General features: G+C 35.5%; 1 protein-coding gene across 9 annotated transcripts in view; it reads left to right on the top strand.

Annotated features, from left to right (window-relative positions):
* LOC145521356 (tRNA (guanine(10)-N(2))-methyltransferase TRMT11) overlaps positions 1-25,576 on the top strand; it is a 188,398-nt gene that overhangs the window by 31,813 nt on the left and 131,009 nt on the right. For 7 of the 9 annotated variants that reach the window (XM_081529854.1, XM_081529853.1, XM_081529856.1 and 4 more), the window contains 9 exons: positions 827-900; positions 5,671-5,752; positions 5,856-5,948; positions 6,465-6,599; positions 7,322-7,478; positions 16,433-16,513; positions 19,130-19,294; positions 21,157-21,229; positions 21,368-21,499. In XM_081529854.1, the coding sequence (XP_081385980.1) occupies positions 827-900; positions 5,671-5,752; positions 5,856-5,948; positions 6,465-6,599; positions 7,322-7,478; positions 16,433-16,513; positions 19,130-19,294; positions 21,157-21,229; positions 21,368-21,499 (992 nt within the window). The remainder of the gene's footprint in view (positions 1-826; positions 901-5,670; positions 5,753-5,855; positions 5,949-6,464; positions 6,600-7,321; positions 7,479-16,432; positions 16,514-19,129; positions 19,295-21,156; positions 21,230-21,367; positions 21,500-25,576) is intronic. The other 2 variants (XM_081529857.1, XM_081529861.1) reach the window with 1 other exon arrangement.

Genomic DNA, 25,576 nt, shown 5'->3' with positions numbered 1-25,576 from the left:
ATAAAAATTGGAATCAAGACTGGGTCTGGCAGGGAGGACTTCTCATAAAAAGTGAGAGAACTTAAACTGAAAGTTCCCTGGTGTTGGGCTTTTACTCCTGAGTGAACTTCAGTTATTGATGGAGGAGGAAAAGAGGGAGCGTGTGGATATAATTGGATGAGGGCGATGAACTGAGGTTGGGGTCCTGCTACATATTGCTGCATTCTAGCAAGTAGTTATCTGGGTGGAGCACAAAGATGCCTATAATCTTGGGCATTAAAACCCCCCAATGCACTTAGAACTTTTTTCCTTGGATACAATAATAAATGATAATTGAATAATATACTCTATATAATTTTTCATCATAGTTATTGCAGAGACCCCACCCTCTTAGGTGGCCAAAGCTAGCTAGGAAAAAAAAAAAAGAGATGATTCAGACATATATTACTTAGTAATTCAAAACAAAATAACTGTATTGTAAGAAAATATTAGCAACAATAAAAAAAAATTCTGAGATTATACTTAAAGGCATAATGTGCATTAATTCTTGGTCGTGATACATATGAGCAAACATGAAATTAACCTTAAATTTAAATAACCTTAAATTTGCAGTAAAAAATGTTTTCATTTATATGGTCATTTTTTAAAAAAATATTCTGATTTTGTTCTGTATTATCCTAACAGGTTACCTATTAATTAATTTTTTTCCACTATTGGAGCAGTTTTTATTTTGGTTAGTGTCAGATTAGATATTCTCACATAAAAGTAGCAAATAGGAATTTCTTCTTATTGACTTCTTAAATAAGGTCATAAAACCACTTAAGTTGTATATTATTATTTCTTTCAGTCTCCTTTTTGGATTCTCAGCATTCCCTCTGAGGATATTGCCAGAAACTTAATGAAACGGACAGTGTGTGCCAAGTAAGAAAAACTTATTATGTTCTCCTGCATAAGTGTAAGCTGGACTCCTCATGACTACTCTGTCCTGTTTGCTATATTGGCAGAAAGCAGAAGGGGTTGATTGTTGTGAGGAGCTCAGTTTAGCTTGTAGTTACGTGTATTTGCCACTGGATGGTGGTAAGAGAACAGAGGAGAGTTACCTACTCAAACTGTGGATGAGAGAATCTCAAATGATGAAATGCAGAAACACATGCTTTAGAATAATTTTTTAAACTTCTATATTAAGCAAGCATATGGTTTAAGATGTAAATGCTATGTTATTACATAGGAAAAATGCCACATTTAATTATAACCAAAGTATTGAAAGCCTAAAAATGTTTTTCTTATAGATGGTTTTTAATTAGATGAACAGATTGGCGAAGTGTAAGATGACAAAAAATGAAGTCTGCCATAAAATATGTTTTACTGTTTTATTTGTTAGTGTAATTCTAATTATAATATCTTGATCTGAATTTATATAATGATGTCATTCTTGTTTATCCTGCCTGTTTTCTGGCTTTCATTATTAGTATCTATTCTTTTTTCCTTTCTTCTTTTTTCATTGTTGGAAAAATCTGCCTTTGGGTTTGGAAATTAAACTGCATTTTCAACTAGCATTTTCAAATTGAAAAACTTATACTATCCTTGCTTTATTTTTTTTAACACTCCCCTCCAATCCCCCAAACATTTTGACAGATTTCTGAGAACTTTCTTCTTTTTGCTTGGAAATTATATTTAATAATGCAGTGCAAATAAGAATTTACATATATATTGTTTTGTTAATATGGTTAGCAATGCTTTATTATTGAGTAGATTACAACCTCCATATAATTGAGGGCAGGAAGAGAAGAGGGCAACAGAGGATGAGGTGGTTGGATGGCATCACCAAGTCAATGGATACGAGTTTGAGCGAACTCCAGGAGACGGACAGGAAAGCCTGGTATGCTGCAGCCCATGGGGTCCCAAAGAGTAGGGCATGACTTGGTGACTTAATAACAATTGAAAACTAGCTGCATTGCTAAATCTAATCTCATCAATTGAAGCTTGTTAATGAGTTTTACTTAGTCAATAAAATGATGAGAAAATGGAAACAGAACTAAAAAACACATTTGAATAATTACCACTGTATATTAGCATATTAAAATTTGTGGCTCTGAGAGATGTTTGAATTCCAAAGATAAATCTTATAGGCTTAAAATAGCTTATTGAGAACTAGATTTGTATGCTTCCTTCAAAGCTTATATCTTTGATGAATGCATTTGAGTAATGGTACAGTAAATAGTTGTGTAACACTTGTGGAACATTATGAAATAATATCCCTGGCCGCTTTTTCAGTTCAGTTCAGTTGCTCAGTCGTGTCTGACTCTTTTTGACCCCATGAACTGCAGCATGCCAGGCTTCCCTGTCCATCACCAACTCTTGGAGCTTGCTTAGACTCTTGTGCACTGAGTCAGTGATGCCATCCAACCATCTCATCCTCTTTCATTCCCCTTCTCCTCCTGCCTTCAGTCTTTCCCAGCATCAGGGTCTTTTCTAGTGAGTCAGTTCTTCACATCAGGTGGCCAAAATATTGGAGCTTCAGCATCAGTCTTTCCAATGAATATTCAGGACTGATTTCCTTTAGGATGGACTTGTTGGATCTCCTTGCAGTCCAAGGGACTCTTGAGTCTTTTCCAACACCACAGTTCAAAATCATCAGTTCTTTGGTGCTTAGCTTCTTTATGGTCCAACTCTCACATCCATACTTGACTACTGGAAAAACCGTAGCTTTGACTGTATGGACCTTTATTGGCAAAGTAATGTCTCTGCTTTTCAGTATGCTGTCTAGGCTGGTCATATCTTTTCTTTCAAGGAGTAAGCGTCTTTTAATTTCATGGCTGCAGTCACCATCTACTGTGATACTGAAGCCCAAGAAAAGAAAGTCTTTCACTGTTTCCATTGTTTCCCCATATATTTGCCATGAACTGATGGGACTGGATACCATGATCTTAGTTTTTTGAGTATTGAGTTTTAAGCCAGCTTTTTCACTCTCTTCTTTCACTTTCATTAAGAGACTCTTTAGTTCCTCTTCACTTTCTGCCATAAGGGTGGTGTCATCAGCATATCTGAGGTTATTGATATTTCTCCCAGCAGTCTTGATTCCAGCTTCTGCTTTTTCCAACCTGGCATTTCTCATGATGTACTCTGCATATAAGTTAAATAAGCAAGGTGACAGTATACAGCCTTGATGTACTCCTTTCCCTATTTGGAACCAGTATTGTTGCATGTCCGGTTCTAACTGTTCCTTCTTCACCTGCATACAGATTTCTCAGGAGGCAGGTAAGATGGTCCAGTATTCCCATCTCTTGAAGAATTTTCCACAGATTGTTGTGATCCACACAGTCAAAGGCTTTAGCATAGTCAATGAAGCAGAAGTAGATGTTTTTCTGGAATTCTCTTGCTTTTTCATTGCTCCAACGGATGTTAGCAGTTTGCTCTTTGGTTCCTCTGCCTTTTCTAAATCCAGCTTGAACATCTGGAACTTCTCAGTTCACATACTGTTGAAACCTAGCTTGGAGAATTGTGAGCATTACTTTGCTAGCATGTGAGATGAGTACAATTGTGTTGTAGCTTGAGGATTCTTTGGCATTGCCTTTCTTTGGGATTGGAATGAAAACTGACCTTTTTCAGTCCTTTGGTCAGTGTTGAGTTTTCCAAATTTGCTGACATATTGAGTGCAGCACTTTCACAGCATCATCTTTTAGGATTTGAAGTAGCTCAAGTGGAATTCCATCATCTCCACTAGCTTTGTTTGTAGTGATGCTTCCTAAGGCCCACTTGACTTCGCTTTTTAGTCTGTTTATGTTTTGCGTAGCTGAGGTTATACCTTAAGTGATAACTAAGTACAAGTAGTATCACTGTGGAGGCGTTCTCTCTATAATTAATAGATAAAGGGGAATTCACTTCCAGAGGATAAAATTCACAATCCTAATTGTAGCATTAATTATTCTTGAATAATAGACGTTAGAAGTGTGTATTCAGAACTAACTTAAATTCAGATTTTTTTTTTGTGGTAGAATAGGGATTGCAAGTTGATTTTGTTTGACTTATTTTTAACATGCACAGTTTTTTGAGCATATTACAGAGTGAAAAATATAACAAATGCCTAGGTACCTACCTTGTTAAATCTCAACATTTTGAGGTAATTTGCCACAATTTTTTTAAAAAAATAAATAAACCAGTATAGCAACGATTGGTGCTCCCTGTGTACATTTCCCAGTTCTAACCCTCCTTCCTTTGAAGGATAGTTTCTTAAAGCATTATTTGTCAGAAAGGTTTCATTATTACTGCTATAATCAGTGAAATATTTTTGATCATACTGATATTAATAAGTTGACACCCATGCTTTTTTATATAGCACCCATGGGAAATGTTGCAATCCATATAAGTTTTCTAATCTCTAAAATAGGAATCATGATAGTGCAGTCATATATATGGAAACAGTTTACTCTGAAAATTTAAATCATAAAAGGTGTTACTCCAATGTGCTAGTTAAAATGGAAGCTTATGACGTTATATATTGAATATTTTTATTTTTCCATTTACATATAAACTTATTATGGTATATAAATACTCTCTGAAAGAGGTTATAGAGTATTATTTTTACTGATTCTGGGTTATCACTCCAAGCATTAGTTGCTTTATTATTACTGCATAATAGTTCATTAGGGATAATTACGAATTGTGGCGTTGTCTGTGCCTTTCCTGAATGACCTGGCGTTCTTGTCTTTTTGCATGGAGAAGTTGTGAATGGATTCTGGAGTCAGATGGATTGGGGTTTGAATCCTACCTTACAAATTGCTGTATGACTTGAGAGAGTCATTTAATCTTTTTGTGCCTCAGTTTCCTTACTGGTTAAATGGATGATGATACTGACAGTTACCTCAGGATTCCTATGAGGAATACCTGAATTAATATTAAATGGCCTTAAAACAGTCCCTGGTACTTTGAGTTATGTTAAATGTTAGCTCTTACTTAGCTAAGTAAGAGTAGTGTAATTATAGAGGCCCTGTTCTATAAATTCAGTACAAGAGAAAGGAGGAATTCATTTTCAAAGGGTAATATTTGCAGTCCTGAGAGCAGCATTTTTTCTAATCATAAAGTAGTTGATTTTAGATGCACAAAACTGTAATATATAGATCAAGTTTCTTTATAGCTGATTCTAAGAACGGTTTTGTTGATTGCAATAAAATTTTGCTTAATTTTTTTTATTTCTTAAAATAGATATAAGCTTGAGATTTTTTTCATAGTAAGAACTTTGTATTTAAAAGTAACAATTACTGAGTGTTACCAAATATGGCTAGCTTTAAATGGTAACATTTTTATCCAGTCATTTTTCCTTTTGTTTTATATAGAAGACATTGGGAAATATCGAATTTCCTGTACTTTATAACTGTTTCATTAAAAGAAGTGATTTTTTATGACATCATTTGTGTTCTAGTTTAAAAAAAAATGAAATGATAATGACGAAGACTTCAAAAAAGATTTTGATTTATAAATTCTTCTTCTGTGTAAAGTTCAACTTGTGTTTGTAATTTAGACTTAAGCTATATTTGTTTTCAGGATACGTATTTCTCATTTAATAGCTTAGAAACATAGGCAGTAATTGTTTTGGTAGATCGAGCATAAAGAACCAGTGAAATAATTGTTACATGTTACTGTATAAACTAATTTTTTTTTTACTGAGGTTAGTGCCAATCATTTATTTCCTAGGTCTATATTTGAACTGTGGGGTCATGGAAAGTGCCCAGAGGAGCTGTACAGTTCTCTTAAAAACTACCCTGTAGAGAAGATGGTATGTAGCAAGTGTGGTTTTATATAAGCATATCTGTAGATACTGTACTATATGCATATGTACTATGTACGAAGCTTAAAGAATTTATCTGCTCTTATTTTAGGTTCCATTTCTGCATTCAGATTCTACATATAAAATAAAGATTCACACATTTAATAAAACATTGACACAAGAAGAAAAAGTCAAACGGATAGATGTAAGTGAATTTAGCAAAAACCAAAACCTGTGGTCGCAAAGAGTCAGACACGACTGAGCATGCGCGCAAAAGCAAAGCTAAAAGGACCTATGAGATTAATGTAAAATAGCCACCATTGATGGGCTGCTGTCCATGGAGTTACACAGAGTCAGACATGACTGAAGCACCTTAGCATGCATGCATGCATTGGAGAAGGAAATGGCAACCCACTCCAGTATTCTTGCCTGGAGACTCCCAGGGACAGAGGAGCCTGGTGGGCTGCCATCTGTGGGGTCGCACAGAGCCGGACACGACTGAAGCGACTTAACAGCAGCAACAGCAACAGCAGCAGCCACCATTGATACATAAGAATCCCCAATGTCTACTGAGTGCTTTTGTACCACATTGTATGTTAAGCACTTTTTATGTTTTGTCTTATTTAACGCTGATACCAGACTTACAAGGTAGGAATTATTGTATAAGCACTATTTTTCCTTTTAGATATTTATATTATTTAGAGTTACTTTTATTTTTTAGGCACTTGAATTTCTGCCATTTGAAGGGAAAGTAAATTTAAAGAAGCCCCAACATATATTCTCTATTTTGGAGGATTATGGTTTGGACCCAAACCACATCCCTGAAAATCCACATAATATTTATTTTGGTAGATGGGTAAGCAAGTGTTCTTTTTACCTATTTTAGTTTTCTTTAAAACATAAATGTTAGTCCTTTGAATTGGACTCTTTATATGTAAAACTTAAAAGGAGCTGAAGAGTCAGAACTATTGTGTGAATTAAAATCAGTGGAGAATATGTGGTTGTGTGTTTTGTTTTTTCCAGAGATTCTGATAAAATGCAAGAGGATTATTATAAGATCTGGGGCCTAGGTAGGAGGTTATGTAGCTGGAAACCTTAACCCAAAACTTGTCGGAAAGTGTGAACTACTTTTTAAATAAAAGCAGAGAAAAAGCAGAGTACTGTGGCTGCAGGATCCTCATTTGTGGAGCTCTGTGATCAAGGTTTCCAGTCTTAAATGATATTACTGCAGAGCAGTTCTGCCCACTCCCCTGAGGCACTGAGGGGGCAAATGGAACCTGTGGCTTATGCTACAAGAGATTGCTACTTAGGAGAGTAAAAGAGGTGCCTGGAGCTCCCTACCAGCTCCTGGAATAATTGCATTCAAATTCAATTCAAATTTACTTTGAAAAGTAGAAGTAAATGGGAACACACTAAGAAATAAAAAGTGTCTGTCTGAAACTGCCTCAGTCACATTTTTATATGAAGCAGTGATTAAGTGGAAAGTTATTGTCATCAAGATATTGTGGGTTTAATGTGAATAATTATTTTAAATCTGTTTCGTAGATTTGTACTTATTGAAAAATATCTCTGATCTAGATTGCAGATGGACAGAGAGAGCTTATTGAGTCATACAGTGTCAAAAAGAGACACTTTATTGGAAATACGAGCATGGATGCTGGTTTATCGTTTATCATGGCCAACCATGGAAAAGTGAAAAAAAATGATATTGTGTTTGATCCTTTTGTTGGAACAGGTATTTTTATTTAATTGTTTTAAACTAATGTAGAGATGTTACTTGTTTATATTAGTCAAGGTCATAGTATTATTTTTGCTAAAAGATTAAATAGAATAATTTTTTATTTTTCGCTAAATAAGAGACAACCACATATTTGTATAATAGCTAGTATTTGAAATTTTTGCTACTTCCAAAGATAATGCTGAAAGAATTTTGTGGGCTGTTTTTATTTTTATTATGTTTTTTAGAATTTTGTGGGTTTTTTTTCCCGTAAGTAAACCACTAAGGGGAGCATACCATTCATTATAGAAATGTTGTAAAGCTTTACAGTTTCTTTATATAGGAAATTTCTTACTGTACTTGAATTAAAAAAATGGGAAAACTCTTGAGGAAGAAAGACTTGAGTGACACATTTTAAAAAGTATTCATCTTTTAAAATTGGCAATTATATACTTACATAAAAAATGGTTAATGTGCCTTATCTTTGGCTTGTGGAGGTTTATGTGTGAAGTTTGAAAATAAGAAAAGTAACTGAGTATCAGTGGCCTAGAGCATGACTGCTGAGGCTGTTACCTGGGTTTTGTGTGCACTTGATTGGACGTCCTCTTGTTAACTTTATGTGGAAATTCAAGGTTATTTCATCTGAGTCTGAAGACATTTTCCTGCTTCAACTAATTTTTCTTCCATCTTGCCTATGCTTATGGAGTACTCACAACTAGGTTTGCCTGACTAAATTCACTATGTTCAGATTGTGTAGGGATAAATTATGTGCAGTTGGAATTTCTCACCGTGGTGGTCTTTCCCTGTCAGAAACGCATCAGAAACTCTGTAAGCAGTGGTGATGCAGGATCTCCCATTTGTTGAATAGGAAACATGTCCGGGACCAGCTGTGCGCTCGGAGGTTACTACCTCATTTAACTCTTTACAGCTACTGAGATTGAGATACTTGAAAAAAATCTTCCTGAGATTATGGCACAGAGAGAGATTAAATGACTTGCCCAAAGTTATGCATTGTATAAATCTCACGGGTTTCAAACTCAAGCAGACCGACTCCAGAGCTCAGTGCTGTTTACTGTCACAGCACTGCCTCTGTCAGCATTAGGAATGCCAGCCGGCTTCTGTACCACACACTAACCTGAGGAATACAGCCCGTTAGGAGCAAATAGAATCAAGGTCAAGAGCTTTCTAAGCGGTGGAATAATGTCCTGAGTTGTTAAATCAGTCTTGGTGCGTCTCTCTGCTCCATTCCTCCGTTGTCGCTGTATATCCTACCCCCAGCATATTACCCATTGCTTTCTTTCCTATCCTAACCATCCTAAGTGCCTCCCCAACTTTTTGAATTTGACAGGAAATACTACCAAACTTATGGAAATGATACAAGAATAAAAATGAGAGAAAGAAAACCTACCATATCCTTGACCCAGAGTGGACTGTTGTTAAAGTTTGGCATTATTTGCTTTATCACTTACTTTCTCATTATGTTTTATATACACAGTATTTTTCTTTCTGTACCATTTGAAAGTAAGTTGCATCCATTATATCCCTTTACCTCTCAAACACTTTAATAGATATTTCTTGATGATAAGTGTATTCTCTTACATAACCACAGTATAGTTTTCACTGTTAGTAAACCTACTATTCATATAGTGCTTTAGTGTTGGTATTCCATTTTTGTTGGTTGACTCACGAATGTCCTTTATACCATCTTTTTTCTTTTTCATTCTAGCATCAGGTGTTGTATTTTGTTCTCAGCATTTCTTTGATCCCTTGATACGGAATATATCCAAAGTCTTATTTTTGCTTTTATGAAACTTGGAATATTATCCCTCCTCTCTTTATTTTTTATCCAGAATATTCCTTATTTTGGGTAATTTGATGTTTCCTTATGGTTAGATTAAGGGGTCATACTTTCCTGGCTGGACCACTGCATCAGTGATTTTGTGTCCTTCTCAATGGCACCCCACTCCAGTACTCTTGCCTAGAAAATCCTATGGATGGAGGAACCTGGTAGGCTACAGTCCGTGGGGTCGCTAAGAGTCGGACACGACTGAGCAACTTCACTTTCACTTTTCCCTTTCATGCACTGGAGAAGGAAATGGCACCCCACTCCAGTATTCTTGCCTAGAAAGTCCTATGGATGGAGGAACCTGGTAGGCTACAGTCCATGGGGTCGCTAAGAGTCGGACACGACTGAGCAACTTCACTTTCACTTTTCCCTTTCATGCACTGGAGGAGGAAATGGCAACCCACTCCAGTATTCTTGCCTAGAGAATCCCAGGGACGGCGGAGCCTGGTGGGCTGCCGTCTGTGGGGTCGCACAGAGTCGGACACGACTGAAGCGACTTAGCAGCAGCAGCAGCAGCAGCAGCAGGGCATCCACATAGTACCCATCTCTCCCCATTGGTAATGTTAATTTTGATCAACTGGTTAAGATGGTGTTTGATTTTATTTTTTCCCCCCACTGTGTGATCACTGTTTTTTTTTCCTTGCAGTTAATAGGCAGTCTGTATGGAGACACACCAAGATCTTGAAAATATTCTATTCTACACATCTAAATCACCCCCACCCCTGTGGTTGTCAGGTTTAGCACTGATTGTCGGTTCTTGCCTATACCAGTCTTAACTTTGGCTACAAAGGGATGATTTTCTGTCTTCAGCACTCCCTCCAGTGGACACCTGTCTTATAAGCAAAAGCTCTTTCTTTTCCTTTGTATTCATTTATCTGTTGTTAAAATAAGAATTAGTGGATTTCCCCTCCTTTCCCCAAGTGGTCTTTAATTCACTTCTTGCTTAATTATTTTATTGTTCAAATTGTCTCAGATTTGTCTTGTGCAAGCCTTTTCATATTGGTTCTGTCTTTGTGATATGTTCCTGTAGTCTTTTTTTTTTTTTAATACCTCCTTCTTCTTTCTGGCTTATTTCCTACCTCCCCAGACCCTGGAATCAGTCATTTCTCTTAGAAATTCCTATTTCTTTTAGTGGGGAATGGTATTAATATTAGAAACCAAGATCTAGGTGCTAGGTATTTTTGCTTCTACACCCTTTCAGCAGACAACATGTGTGTATATATATGTAATATGTATATAAATGCATATGCAAATACACATTCATGCATATATACTAACCATACTAAATATGCATACGTAATTAAACATATATGCATAGTTTAGAACTTGTGAGCTCTCACATATACTACAAATTCCACTCTAACTTTTTGGGTTTCTTTTTTCACTTAACAATATTTCCTAGAAATCACTTCCTTTAGTTCATAGAGATTGTTTTCATCTATTTTATAGTGTACTCCATGGGTTTGAAATGAAATGAAATGAAAGTCACTCAGTTGTGCCTGACTCTGTGACCCTATGGATTATACAGTCCATGGAATTCTCCAGGGGATCTTCCCAACCTAGGGATCGAACCTAGTCTCCTGCGTTGCAGTCAGATTCTTAACGTACTGTAATTTGTTCAGACAATCTCCTAAGCTTGGATATAGGTAGTTTCCCATATTCACAGTTATAAATAATGCTTGCAGTGAATAATCTTTATATATGTACTTTTATAGTGTTGGAAATATAGCTCTAGGGTAAATTCCTAGAATTAGGAAATTAGGTTGAAGAGTTTATGTGTGTGTAATTTTGTTAAACGTGGCGAAGTTACTCTCCATTATGCCACTTTGCTCTCTTGACAGCAATGTATAGGAGTCCCTGTTCCCCCAAAGCCTCACCAGGAGAGTGTATTATCAGGCTTTTGAAATTTGCCAGTCCATTGGGTGAAAATGTTATCTCAGTGTAATCTTAATTTGTATTTTTCTTATTATAAGTGAAGTCTAATAACTTTCTATTTTAAGGACTAGCTGTGTAACTTTTTCGGAATTTTCTTAAAGTCATTTCCCTATTTTTCTGTAGATATTTTGGTTTCGCCCCTTATTTTTAAAAATACTTCATATTTTAGTCCCCCTCTTTTTTTTCCTGTTTTAATGTATATAAATATATAAAATATTTTTCTCAGTTTGCCATTTTTCTTTTGACTTTGCATGTAACTATCTTTTTTTTTTTCATCTATTTTTTAACCAGGCAATAGCTTTCCCTACATCCAAGTTATAGAGGAATTCAGCTATGGTTTCTTCAGTATTTTTGATTTTTTTCCTTTTAACATTTAGAGTTTCTTTTTGTGTTTGCTGTGAGGAATAAATCTAATCTGTCTTTTTCCAAATGCTAACTCTATTAATTATCTTGTTCTTGGATTTCTAAAACCTTTTTTTGAGGAGTGATTTTTTTTGAGATACATACATGTACGTGTTTAATATGCACGTACACACACACACATAGGCAAGATCATAAAGTTTAAAAATAGTTACTAGTATGGGTAAAATTTTCTTCCCTTGATATGGATGAGGCTGGGCATGTTATGAAATGCTAACTTGCATAGCAGTCAAGATATTGACTACCTTTAGTGTGGTAAGGGGTGAGAGATCTGCCCCTAATTTTCTGTAGGGCAGCTCTTTAGGGTGAGGGGCATATCTTGGTCATTTGAGTGTTTGTATAGGACAGTTTCAGAGGATAAGATGGTTGGATGGCATCACCGATTCAATGGACATGCCCTTGGGCAAAGTCCAGGAAATGATGAGGGACAGGGGACAGGGAAGCCTAGTGTGCTGCAGTCTATGGGGTCTCGAAGAGTCAAACATGATTTGGCGACTGAACAATAACAACATAAGGACAATTAATAGAGAATTAATTGCACTATGCAGGACAGTTAATGAAAAATTGCAGGAGGAAGGTCTTTGCAAAGACGTTACTAAAATACATTTCATAATTTGTGCTTGTTGTTTAAGCATAGCTTTAAGACTTTAGCTTTTAGTGCTTTTGTTTTAAAACTGGTAATCAGTTGGTCCTACTCTTTGCAACCCCATGGACTGTAGCCCACCAGGCTCCTCTGTCCGTGGAATTTTCCAGGCAAGAATACTGGAGTGGGTTGCCATTTCCTTCTCCAGGGAATCTTCCCCACCCAGGGGTCAAACTCACATCTCCTGCATTGGCAGGTGGGTTTTTTAACCACTGGCTCCACCTTTAAAACTGCTAATGGCCAGTAATTGTGAATAGGCAACAGTTTTTAAGCAGTTTGTCCTCTTTCCTGGGCCTTTTTGATGGGTAGTACCTTCTGAAGGATTGGAGAAATAAGCAGCCCTGTGCTTTCCTCCATGGTCATAGTTTTTCACACACTATTGGTTATTTTTGTCCTTTTTCCTTTTTAGTTTTTGTTTGTTTGTTTGTTTTTAAATTTAAGTGTGTGCAATCCTTTTTCTGTTTTAAAGGTATAAAATAGATATTTATTAGTTTCCTCCCACAGACTACTTATGACTTGTGATATTCTCAAGGTTATAGAGTAGGTTAGAGAACTTCTGGGAAGTTGAAAGGAGAGATGTATCTTTTCCTACCTAAATACCTTTTCCTTTTTCTTTTAGACAGTCTGCTGTCTTGTCTAGAATGACATTATAAGCTGCAGAAGCATGCTTTTCATTTCTGTTATAGCAAATACATTGATTCTCATTGTAGTAAGGGTTTTTTGCTTGTTTTTTTTTTTAAGTTTTGCATCTCCATTTTTCCAAGGGAGAAGATACATATCCTGGATCAGCTCTCAGTAATTAGAAAGTACTGCTATTCTAATATGAACATCACTAAAGGAGTGATGAGCATGCATCAGTTGAATACCTATAATGTCACAGACTGACCGGTGATGTGATATAAGACTTGTGAATGGTATACAACTCTTAACTGAGTGTGTAGCCTTACTTAATCTAATTTGTTTATTAACAAATTTTTACTTTTGTGTATCTAATTAGTAGCCTAATAAATATTTACTTCAGTTGCTGCTGATCCTAGAAGAGGTTGTCTGATTATAGACCACCGTAATAGCAAAGAGAGTGAGTTTTAAATGCTTACTCTTATTAGTTACTATGTGACTTTGAGCAAAATTCTTAACTTGTCTGGGCCTCAATTTCATCATTTGTAAAATTGTAATAAGTAATATATCATGAGGGTAAATGAGGTAATATATGTATATGAACTTCTTAGGAAATTGTGTGATGCATGGTAGACAGTGAACTGTACTGTTTATCATTTTTCAATTATTTTGTTAAGCACTGAGATTCTTTTTGGTGAAAGATGTTAGACATAGCCAATATTGAATTGTTATGATGAACAATTTGGCCATGAATTCATTTTCTAGTTCCTTCTTTGGCTGATTTCCAAGATATTCATAATTTGCAACTATTTGCAAATTATGGCAGCAAGAAACGTAATTGAGGGTTAAAATTGTAAACTTCTGTTTCTTTGTTTATGATGAAAATAATTGGCATAAGTGTCTGCCAGTGTCTGCAGGTGCAGTGACAGAGCTCTGCAGCCATTGCTCAGATTCCTTTTCCCTTTCTCCTTTCTTAAATGAATCAACTCCTTTAGTAGTGGAGAATATACCCAGGAGACTGGTTGTGTATTCCTTTGCTTCTTCTACCTTCAGAGGGCCCATAGGTGTAAGGAAAAAGTAAAGTTTTAAAATTTTATCTTTGCGGAATGATAGATGTGAGAGCAAGGCGTTGAGATACCCACTGTCCTAGCTCTGGGAAGAGACTATGAAGAGGAGAAGAGGAAGTTAGGAGAGAGATAATGTATCTCTCTAGGTCTTTCTAATAATTTCTGCTTTCCATTTTGTTCACCACCCTGTAGTCTCATTTTCCTGAGTCTCATAGTTTGGTAGAATTTCTGTTTTCTGGCAGTATCCTTTTGCATAAGCTGCTGGTTTGTTAGAGTTCTATATATATATTTTTTCTTTTTTTAGGATAACATAGGTTAAGTAGTATCACAATTTTTCCTCCTTTTCTTTCAGCAAAACCAGAGCCCAATTCTGATTTTCACATTTTGTATAGCTTTCCACTTAAATCTCTATGGATGAAAATCATAAGTTAGTTTCTCCATTATAAAGTTCAGTTATTGTGTCTGTTTGCCTACAAGATACTGCCCGAACCTTAAACTGGTTGCTGTTTAAGTAATAAGAAATTAAAACACTGGTTTACTAGTCTAGATCACACTGGTATTTTTACACTTATAGCATAATGAGAAATTGGGTGAATTACATTATCTGCCCCCTCAACACTTCACCTCTCCTTTTTTTTTACCCCTTCTTCCACCAAAAAGCTTCCAAGGAAACGCCATCTGAGGTATAACCAAATTCAAAAATGCTTCAATTTAATTGAAATAAAATGGGAGGATTAACAATGATTACCCAGTGACAAGAGAAGCTAATTTATAATGATTTTATTTAAAACTTGAAAAACTTCTAAAGAGTACAAAGTTAACTAACAGATGTAGTCTAACAGATTATTCATCTCCTTTCAGCAATGTACTCTAAATTGGGTCTTCTCAAAGCTCACTCTAACCAAATGGATAAGGTTCTGTTTAAGGAAGCACAGGAAAGCTTTTCTGTTCCCCTTGACAACTAGTTCTTCTAGGTGAGTATCTGCCTTAATTGGCAGAATTGTAGTAATGCCTCATAATTGGGATCAAGTGATTTTTTTTTATGAGTATTTCAAGTCATTACATACCGTATCTTTCCTAAATTTTGACTGTTCCACTTATAGGCTAAGAATTAGGAGGTCTTACTTTACCTCCTCAAACAAATGCTTTTTGTAGTTAGTATGGGGGAACCTAGGTTTTCATTTCTGCTGTGCTATTAGTCTTCCGTCTCTCTTACTCCTGGCTCCACTAGGAAGTAGTCAGTTATTTTTCACTGAGCAAAGTATTTTTAAGTACATGTTACCAAACTAAGTTTTAAATGACTATGGAAGGAACATGATTTATAGATATATAGATCTATAACTATATAGATCTATATCTATCTATAAATCTTAAAACAAGATTTATAGATCCTGACCCTCTGGAGGCACTACCCATCTTACTTTTAGAGATTGCATCTCAAAAGGATAGACTGGAAAGAGCCCTAGTTATTTCCCTGTATCCAGGTTTGTGTATCGTCTAAGTATATGTTTCTGTATATTTCTGATTTCATATTGACTGGCAGATCTTTCTGCAGTAAAGCTATTAGGATTTACCCAATCACTAAGAACATTTTTTAGTTTGGGTAATTTAAAAAGTGAAGTTCACTGAAAAGAACAGCTATTAAGTTTGTGAATTTTTGTTCTTAAACAATTTAAAAATATTATTACCTTTCATTTTTCATTAAGGGTTTTGTTAATTTTTAATTTCTATTAGGATTCTTTTCCATACTAAACTGGTCATACCTACCAAGATACTTAGTCCCTTCAGATTGTATTAGGACATTTGTTTTTTCTTTGTTCATAACACTAGGTAAAAAGACTTGTTGTATTAACTATTTTTGTTTATGTCTGATAATAGTTATTCAGAAATTTGTATTTACAGTTTAAAATGAGATAAGTACCTCACTGATTATAGGAGTAACTCATATTTTAATTTTTGTAAGAATTAATCTCTTATATATTAATTATGCCCTTTTAAAGTTATCTGAAACTCTGACTTCAGTGAGAATTAAGCTCAATTGTCAGAACTTACTTATTGCCAGCTCTTTGTGTAGCAGCCTTATATATTTATTTGTAAGAAGGGAGCAAGATGCTTTTATATAGACATCTCAAAAATAAAAGGAAAATGTCTAAACACCTTATTTTCACCAAAAAAATGAATAATTTTCCCAAAGTAGTGCTGGCAATTTTCAAGTAGTAATGCCAGGATATATATTAATTCCTTGCTTTCTAACCAGGGTGATGAGCACAGGTTAGGAGTTTGTTTTTTCATCCTGAAGCCTGTTAAATATGGCCAGAACCAAGGTCATTCTAGGGTACTCTGCCTACAGCTAGTTTGTAAGAATCTGAATCAGATTAAATAGAGGAAGAAATGAGTCTGGGACTTTCTGGTTAACAAATCACAATTGTGTGATTTTTTTCAGGTGGCCTTCTGATAGCTTCTGCTCATTTTGGTGCATACGTATATGGGACAGATATAGACTACAATACTGTTCATGGCTTGGGTGAGTAGTGGTTCTAGACAGTGTCATAGTCTTTGCTCTATAACAAATGAGCCAATGAGTCTTTGCTATTGTACCAAATGTGCCTTTAAAATACTTAAATAGTTATGTATGGCGTTATACATCTGTTTTTAATGTTAAAATATAGAGTTGCTATATAATATAGTTTTAGTTATTTTTACAACAATAAGACTTTTCATTGGGTATCAGCTTTTCATGAAGTTATCCAGTGAGCAAAATGACCTCCCAGGGGAACCAAAGATTAATAACAAAAAGACCTCTCAGAGCTATTTTTGGTCTTAAATTTTTAAAAAGTAGGCAGTCAATAAGGTTGTAAAACTTTAGGGCTGGGAAAGAAGTAGGAGAGGGACTAACTAAGCCTTTTGTAATTAGTGTATTCACCTTAGTAAAACATAGTTTCTACTTAAAAATTATCACTGTTCTTTTGTTTGGCAGTCATTTGTTATGTGTATACTTGATTAATTACTCTAGTCCTTGAGTACCATAAATGTTTTTGATTTCATAATTGACCAAAACATCTTCAAAGCAGTTAAGGTGACAGTAACTTTAAAGATTCTACATTAGACTGAGAGTAACTTGAAATAAGCATTGGCTTGCTTTTGAGGCAATTTTGGAAAACACTTTTAAAATCTAGAAGCTACGCTAATGAAGTATGATTGAATGAAACTGAATCAATCTAAAAATATTTCTTTATAGCTGAATAGTGTTAAAAATGTAAAGTTTCTTTGATTTTGAAATTGTATTTATGTTATTGTTTCATCGTTGTAGCTAGAATCAGCCTGTAAAACATGCTTTTTATTTTTCTCACCCAGTGTAAATTACTGTATAGGTGAAAATTTATTAGATTTTCTTTTCTTGAAGTAATTTGATATATTGTATTTGATGAACTGCCTTTTTTCCTACCTTGACTGTAAGGAATTTAGTACTATAAGGAGAATGAATAACTTTTTATAAAGTTCACCTAAATGGGCTAACTAGAAAAAGATAGTCTTTGTTTGCAGTATTTTAGCATAGACAGAGTGCTAAGAAGAATTATTCCTGTTTGCTTTTAGTAGAAACAGAATGTTTACTTTAAGGATATTGTCCTACGTGCTTCATTTTAATTTTTATTTATTAGAGTTATGTTTAAAAGTTATGTGATAACCTCTCAGTCTGCTTGGGTAGAATTCTGATAGAGGTAGAATTTCCTCAGAGCTTATCCAAGGTGCTGTTAGATTTGCCCTCTGTTTCCTGCGCTTCTCATCTCTTACTATACTCTCAAATCCTTCCAAATTTCTTCTATTTTAAAAATGCAAACTTTTTCTATCAGCCCTGTAGAGGCCCTCCTCCTAGCTACTACTTTGTTTTCCTCTTCCGTTTGCCAAAGTGCTTCTTAAAAAGACTAGTATTTACTTGCTATTTCCTCTTTTTCATGTCTTAACTGTCTTCTGCCTGTTCTTTTCCAGCTTCCATGCTTACTGAAAACTCAAGCCACAGGGCTGCAGTGTTTGGCAGTGTTGACCTGCATGATGCCTCCTCGGTTCCCTAGAGAGGGACTTGTTCGGGCGGTATTTGGGTTCTTTGTGTGTTTCTTTCTCAGTGTGGTTCTCGTCAGTGTCTGTTCACACGCTGCTTTTCCCGGGTGTCTTTGTCGGCCCGTCTGTCACATCACATTCTGTGCAGCCGTCTCAGTCATCTTCTTTTAATGTTTAGGTTTCGTTTTTATTGTGAAGTAGATCATAATACAGAGGAGTTTATAAAAGTAGAGAAATTATAGAACAAACATATAATTGCCACTTACATTAATAAAGAATATCATTCATTCTTATACATTTAGCTTAAGTTTATTTACTGATATCTCCCAGTGCGTATATATATTCTGGCCTCTAACTCCCTGCTGAATATCTCTTTCTGAATCTTCTATAGGTACCTCAAGGCATATTGAGATTGATGCATCTCAAATGAATTTCATCTTTTTTCCTAGGCTTGTTTTTCCTCTTGGTTTCTCAGATCTCAATTGACGATGTCATCAACTCCTCATGTCTCCTAAACTAAAACTTTTGAACTTCCCTTGAGCCCCCACTTTACCTTTTCATATCTCATGTCTCCCTTTTACTTTCTCTCTCCATAGTCACTGCTCCTGCATTTCCAAAGTTAGCTCTCTTCATTTCTGCTCCATTTATCTGATTCTTCAGTATTTCTTCATTGCTAGAGGAAAAGGACCATGTTCTCTTCAGCTCTATATCTATTTTTTTTTCATTTATTTATCTTTAATTGAAGGATAATTGCTTTATAGTATTGTGTTGATTTCTGCCAGACCAGCCCTGTATCTTTATTAGTGTGCTTTGAATGCATTAATTATTTACTGAATGTTTTAAGACCGTTTTACATGAAAGGATAATTAGACGACACTACAATTTACTGTTCAGAATATTTTTTATAATAAGTTAAAATAAAAATAATTGTTCATTTGTATAAATAAAGTTAAAATTTTATAAACAAAAGCAGGTTCTATTTGAGTTAATGTAGGTTTGGACGAGCTAAACATTGCTTTTAGCTAAATGACAAGAGTTCAGAATGTTGTTTGTTAGTTCTGTCTTCCTTTTTCTTTCCCTTTAGGAAAGGCTAGTAGGAAAAACCAGAAATGGAGAGGACCGGATGAAAACATTAGGGCAAATCTTCGTCAGTATGGTTTAGAGAAGTATTACCTTGATGTCCTGGTTTCAGATGCATCTAAACCTTCCTGGAGGAAGGGCACGTATTTTGATGCAATCATCACTGATCGTAAGTATGTATTTATACAAAAGTAGGAGTAGTATTGAGTTCCTAAGGTCATTTACATTTACTGTACAAAATGTATAAGTACAACAAAAAAGAGCCAACTTGTACTGGCATTACCCCCACTCCTGACTTCTTCACATCATGAGAAGGAAGAAATTATGAATGTAGGGCAGGACACCAATTTAACTGCATGGTTTTGTTTTTCTAAACTATGTGTATTAACTTGTCACCCCTTTTGTCTCTTCAGCTTATTTTCAAGATATAAATTTGTTTTTATATTTGTTTTATGTTTAACCATAGTTGGTTATTAGTATACCAACTAGAGCCAAAATGTCATTTGCAATTATGGGATCAGATTTTGAAGAAGAAAGTTTCAGATATCTCAAATTTTCTGTGTCTGACTTTTTGTGTTTGTTGTTGTTATGCCCATTGTAACTGGCATCTTCTTCCTAGAGTTATAAGAAATATGGAGATCTGTGAACCACTGGGATTGTGAACCCACTGAGCTTCAGGAATGTGCATAGAACCTTGTTTTCTCTTGCCTCCTGAGTTCTTGGGCTTTTCAGGCATCCTGTCTAAGAATAGATCTGCCTTTTCTGTAGTCTTTGACTGTAAATCTGTGCATAGTAGCAAGCTGTATCTCAACCGTTCCATCTCAGACCTCTTCAGTTCTTTGGTAACTTAGGTGGTTTCAAATCTAACAAAAGGAAAATTACAATGATAGCTCGGTTGGTAAAGAATCCACCTGCAGTGCAGGAGACCTTGGTTTGATTTCTGGGTCGGGAACATCCACTGGAGAAAGAATAGGCTACTCAGTCCAGTATTCTTGGGCTTCCGTTACGGTTCAGCTGGTAAAGAATCCGCCCACAATACAAGAGACCTGGGTTTGATCCCTGGGTTGGGAAGATCCCCTGGAGAAGGGAAAAGCTACCCCCTCCAGTATTCTGGCCTGGAGAATTCCATGGACTACAATCCATGAGGTCTCAAAGAGTTGGACACGTTGTAAAGTTTCACTTTACAACATCACTATGAATATACTTATGGAAATTGGGTGGCTTTTTATTTATAACCTACTGTATTACTTGCTCTCACTCTATATATATTTATAAAAATATGTAATTTTGTTCCTGATCAGTTGAGAGTAAGTTGTGTCCATCTTGGCCCTTTACCTTCCTACACTCCAGTGTGTATTTCCTAAGAATAGGGATAGGCTCTTAGATAGCCAGAGAGCATGCGTGCTCAGTCCTGTCCAACTCTTTGCAATCCCATGGACTGCAGCCTGCCATGCTTCTCTGTCCATGGGATTATCCTAGCGAGAATAACTGGCACAGGTTGCCATTTCCTTTTCTAGGGGACCCTCTCAATCCACAGATCGACCCTGTGCCTCCTGCATTGACAGGAGGATTCTTTACCACTGAGCTTTGAAGCCCTAGGTAGCCAGAGTACAGTTATCAATTTCAGTGAATCAGTGCAGTACTTTAATCTGTAGTTTCTCATCCAGTTTTGTCAGTTGACCCAGTAATATTCCTTTATAGCATGTTTTTCCCAGAAGTGCAGTATCCAGTCTAATGTCAGGCATTGCTTTTAGTAATCATATCTTTAAGCCCTCCTTTAATTTGTAGCATTTCCCACAATCTTCCTTTGTCTTTCATGACATTGACATTTTGAAGAACACAGTCACCTGCCTGCCTGCCCTCCCAGGGTTAGCGAGAATGTCCCTCTTGTTGTGCATTCTCAGCTGGAATGTTGCCCAGGTGCTGTGTCCTTCTCAGAATGTCACATCTGGAGGCACGTGGTGTCCGTCTGCTTGGCAGTGGTGATGGGGTGACTTTTGACTGTCTGTGTTCCCTGTGCTTTCTCCCTAGCTCCGTATGGTATTAGAGAATCTACAAGAAGAACAGGTTCACAGAAGGAAATACCAAAGGGAGTAGAAAAATGGTAAGTGAATATTAAATATGATATATTACTACCTTGGGAAGAAGCATATTGCTTCTTTTTAATTAACTGAGTTTAATAGTGTTAGTTTTTCACTGGTTTTTAAGTTTTTCACTGATTCTGAAATTTTGTTTTGTCTAGTCCAGAAAGCCACGTTCCTGTTTCCTTGAGTTATCATCTGAGTGATATGTTTCTTGACCTTTTAAACTTCTCAGCAGAGACCCTCGTATTAGGTGGAAGACTCGTCTATTGGTTACCAGTATACACACCAGAGTATGTAATAATAATAATTCTACTTTTAATTTCATTTTTATTATGGTGTTTGTGTATCTAACATGCTTTTTTTCCCTATCTCTAATCATATTCAGAGTGAATATCTTTGTGTTAATGTGTACAATAGCCTTTATTTACCAACACATTGTATAAAACAGGCCCCTTTCTCTTATTGATTGGATTGCTTTGAACTTTTTATTTTACATCCGGGGTTGGCAAATTACAGCCTGTGAGCCTAATGTGGTCTTTAGCCTGTTTTTGTAAGGCAGTTGAGTTAAGACTGGTTTTTACCTTTTTAAAGGGCTGCTAGAAAGGAAAAAGGCAACGAAAAAGAATATGTGTCAGAAGCACACGTGGTCCATAAGGCTAAAATATTTACTGTCTGACCTGTAAGTGCAAAAGTTTGCCCTGTTGTTTATCACTCTTAGTTCAGGGTCTATGTGTCAGCTGTTCATTAGCTCTTTTGCCAGGCCTCAAACCAGGTAACTTTTAACAGCTTAGCTGAGTTACTCATCTGTTTACTGCCTGTTAGCTTTAATATATGTTGGCTCTTGTGATCATCTTAAAAAACTAAGACCAAAATAAGAGCTATGTATATATTTAAAGCCCTGATTATGTTCAACATTAGTGGTTTTGGTTTTATTATTCAGTAATTATTAATTTTAAACAGAGCTATGTACATCAACAGTGAAAGACAAGATGTGTTGAACAAAATAGAATCTTTAGAGTTGAAAAGCAGTATCAAGCTTAAGATTTGGCTATTCAGTCTGCTATAGAAATCTTCTTAAAAGTTATTTTAATTTCTATATTCACTATATATAATTATACAAAGAGAATTTTAGAACAGTTTTATCTTGTTTGTGTTTTTGCAATGGTGGATGGTCTTTCAGCAGTTGGAAGCTGTGCTTTTTTGTTTTTTTATTAATGTCACATTGGGAGCTGTCATGCGCTAACTTTAGTCTTGGATTTTGTTTATTAGCTAATAAGACTGTACACATTTATATCTGAACCTCTTGACACTGGCTTATGTTCTGTTAAGAAATTAATCGTTTCTTAATTTTAGAAATGTGAGAAGTTAATTCTAAGGAGTGAAATGACTTGTCTAAAGTTAAAAGCTGACTAGTTCATTAGTTTCCTTATTCCTTGTGCTGTGTTCACTTAATTCAGCATCCTGCCAAGATCTTAGGTACCTGGTATATGAAGTGAATATTTTCAGAAAAGAGCATATTTGCTCATTTCTATGCAAAAGTGATTTCTACCTTAGATAAGCTAAATTCCAGCAGCAAGCTTCCTTGTCTTTTTGTTTTAATTCAAGTTTCAGGACTGAATTTTTTAAAAATTTATTTTGAAATGAATTTAAAACTTACAGAAAAGTTTCAAATACAGTGCAAAAAGCTCTAATTTCTCCCCTCATCCAAATTTTCCAACTGTTCACATACACCTCCTCTACCCTTGTTTTCTCACACATTACATTAATGCCCACTGTCATTAATCTTTTTCGGAACTGTTTGAGAAGTTGCAGATATGATGTCCCATCACCCCTACATATTTCATTGCATTTCTCAGTAGCAAGAGTATTCTTGTCAAATCACCATCAAGCCCCAAAGTCTGGAAACAGCGTTGATAGTGCTTCTATCCGATCCTGGACCCCTTCAGATTTTACTGATTATAGTCTCTCTAGGAAAATGTAGTGCGTTGACCCATCATGTCATTCTCCTCCAGTCTGGAATGCTTCCTCAGTCTTTTCCTTATCTTTTCTGTCCATAAGAGTTGTACAGTACATGGTTTATTTTCCGAAGGTTAACTCTTAACCAGGTCCATCTGATGTTTCTTCCATGACCAGACTCTGGTAATGTTCTTGGTAGGAATACCACAAAAATGATACTATGTTTTCAGGGCATTGCATTATGGGACACACAGAAGCAGCCCCTCCTGGAGATCTTAAACTTAATCATCTGGTCATGTTGTTCTGTCAAGTGGAGAAATTTATTATTTCTGATAAAGAAATATCAGAACTCTGATAAAGAAAGTGATTTATCATTTTCTTTTCAATTAGTATGTTCCAGGGGACGGTAACCCAGGATACACCAATATCTTGTTTTATTGTTGACAACCACCATAATGATGAGTTTGCTATTCCATCATTCCTTCTGCATTTCTGAGTTGGCATTCTGTAAGGATTAGTTTCCCCTTCCCTCCCATTAATTTGTTGATTTATATTGGTATGGAGTCAGAGATTCCAATATTATTCATTGGGTTATAATTTAAATCTATCATGATTTTGTTACTCAAATTGTCCTAGATTTGAGCTATGGGAGTCCCTTTGAGGTGACTGCTCTGTCCTTTTGAAATATCCTCATTAGTTTTCGTGTTTCTTATTTTCTGGCATTTTTTGACTTTCCACTGTTTTGTAGTTTATTGTTTAATTATAATTGAAATTAAATGTGGTTATGAGTATGTTTTATAATTCTTTTTGTTGTTGTTATGAAAAGTCAAATTGGAGGCACTTTCAACTATTTTACTATTTCTGAAGATCTTAAAAAATGGCTAGAATATTTCTTCAGGGACTTCTCTTTTAATAATTTTTGACAAGGGGAAATTTCCAAGTTCATATAACCAAAGGGATTTTTTAGAAGTAAAAAAGGAGGCAGGTTTTTATCACTTTTTCTTTTTTAAGCTTTAGATGTTTTATCAAAGGGCAAATTTCATCCAGGCTAGGACACAAATAGGAAGACTTCTGTGGCATTTACTTCCCTGACTTACTTGTCTGTAATTATTTCCAGATCTTCTCATGTTCATTACTAGACTTCTATTGTGTCTTCTCCTCCCCTTAACCTGAAGTTATCTTATTAATGAACTTAATTTATCATGAGTTTATATTAGGAAATGGACTGTTTTCACCTTTGCAGCAAACATGACCCAAAATCTTTACTGTTTCTATTAGATGAACTTAAAACTGAAGTCATCTGCAAAAGTTTGAAATATTATTCTTGCTTTTGAATTAAACAATGTAGAATTAGTTTGGTTATGTTGTATTGCAGATATAGCTTTTTATTAGACTGGGAATGAAGAATTCATTTTAAAACTGCCTTGGCACAGCTTAATTGGAAAACTTTTGTATTTTTGGTCTACTGATGTTGGCTTTTAGTCCTACTGTTGAATTCATTTACTTAACCAAATCCTGTTAATATGATTGAAGTTTAAAAATAAGAATTGCACATTATAATCAAGTTAAGGTATTATTCATTAAACCCAGAACATTTTTATGTTTTTTAAACCCAGGACATTTTGAAAGTTGTAAGGCATAATAAAAGCATCACGGCTTAGTTTTGTGAAGAATTGTCAAAACTGATGATTGAAAAAGGATTTTTTCACTGTTTAACAATTTAAATTGTGGTGAAGAAATTGCTGCTTAGCAAATTCTGCTTCCTCTAGACCAGATTCTCCCTGCTCTAGTATATTGACTTGGGGGCCTGTATCAAGACATTCTGTACCCTTTATATCCTTTTACCTTTTTTATTTTGTCCCCTTTGCTTGATATACTCTTTGTTCTTTCCTCAGCTGTAAAATTCTGGTAATCTTTTAAGACAAGGCTTAATTGTTATGACCTCTGACACTTTCCCAACCCTTCCCAGCAGAATACATCAGTCTAGCATCTGTGTTCTTCTAGTAGTTTACTCCTATTACTCATAGAAACTTACCACATAAAGTTACTGTTGACTCTTGGTATTTGTGAATTTATTCACAATTTCAACTATTTGCAAATGACCCTGAAGATCTGTGTAACATTCATTTGGTCAGGGCATACACTCAACTTGTGTGTTTGATGTTGTAAGTGTTGCTAAGCTGTTGAGTGACTGTAGCTTCTTGCCCAGGTTCCACATACCCATATGAAGCGATTAGGAACTGTGTTTCTTTGTGAAAGATGTCCTTTCATAGAAATCCAACTGCTAAGATTGTAATAAAAATAATGACAAAGTGAAGAAGTCTGATAAAGGACTCCAAAGTAGGATTTGGGGGTAAATTTTAATTGTGATAAAATAAATTTTGTAGTGGCTCAGAGCAGTGAACAGAACA

The sequence above is a fragment of the Giraffa tippelskirchi genome, chromosome 9 (genome assembly GCF_054371585.1).
Source record: "Giraffa tippelskirchi isolate mGirTip1 chromosome 9, T2T-mGirTip1v1.2.pri, whole genome shotgun sequence".
Taxonomy (NCBI): domain Eukaryota; kingdom Metazoa; phylum Chordata; class Mammalia; order Artiodactyla; family Giraffidae; genus Giraffa; species Giraffa tippelskirchi.
This window is presented reverse-complemented; position numbering and strand designations above follow the sequence as displayed.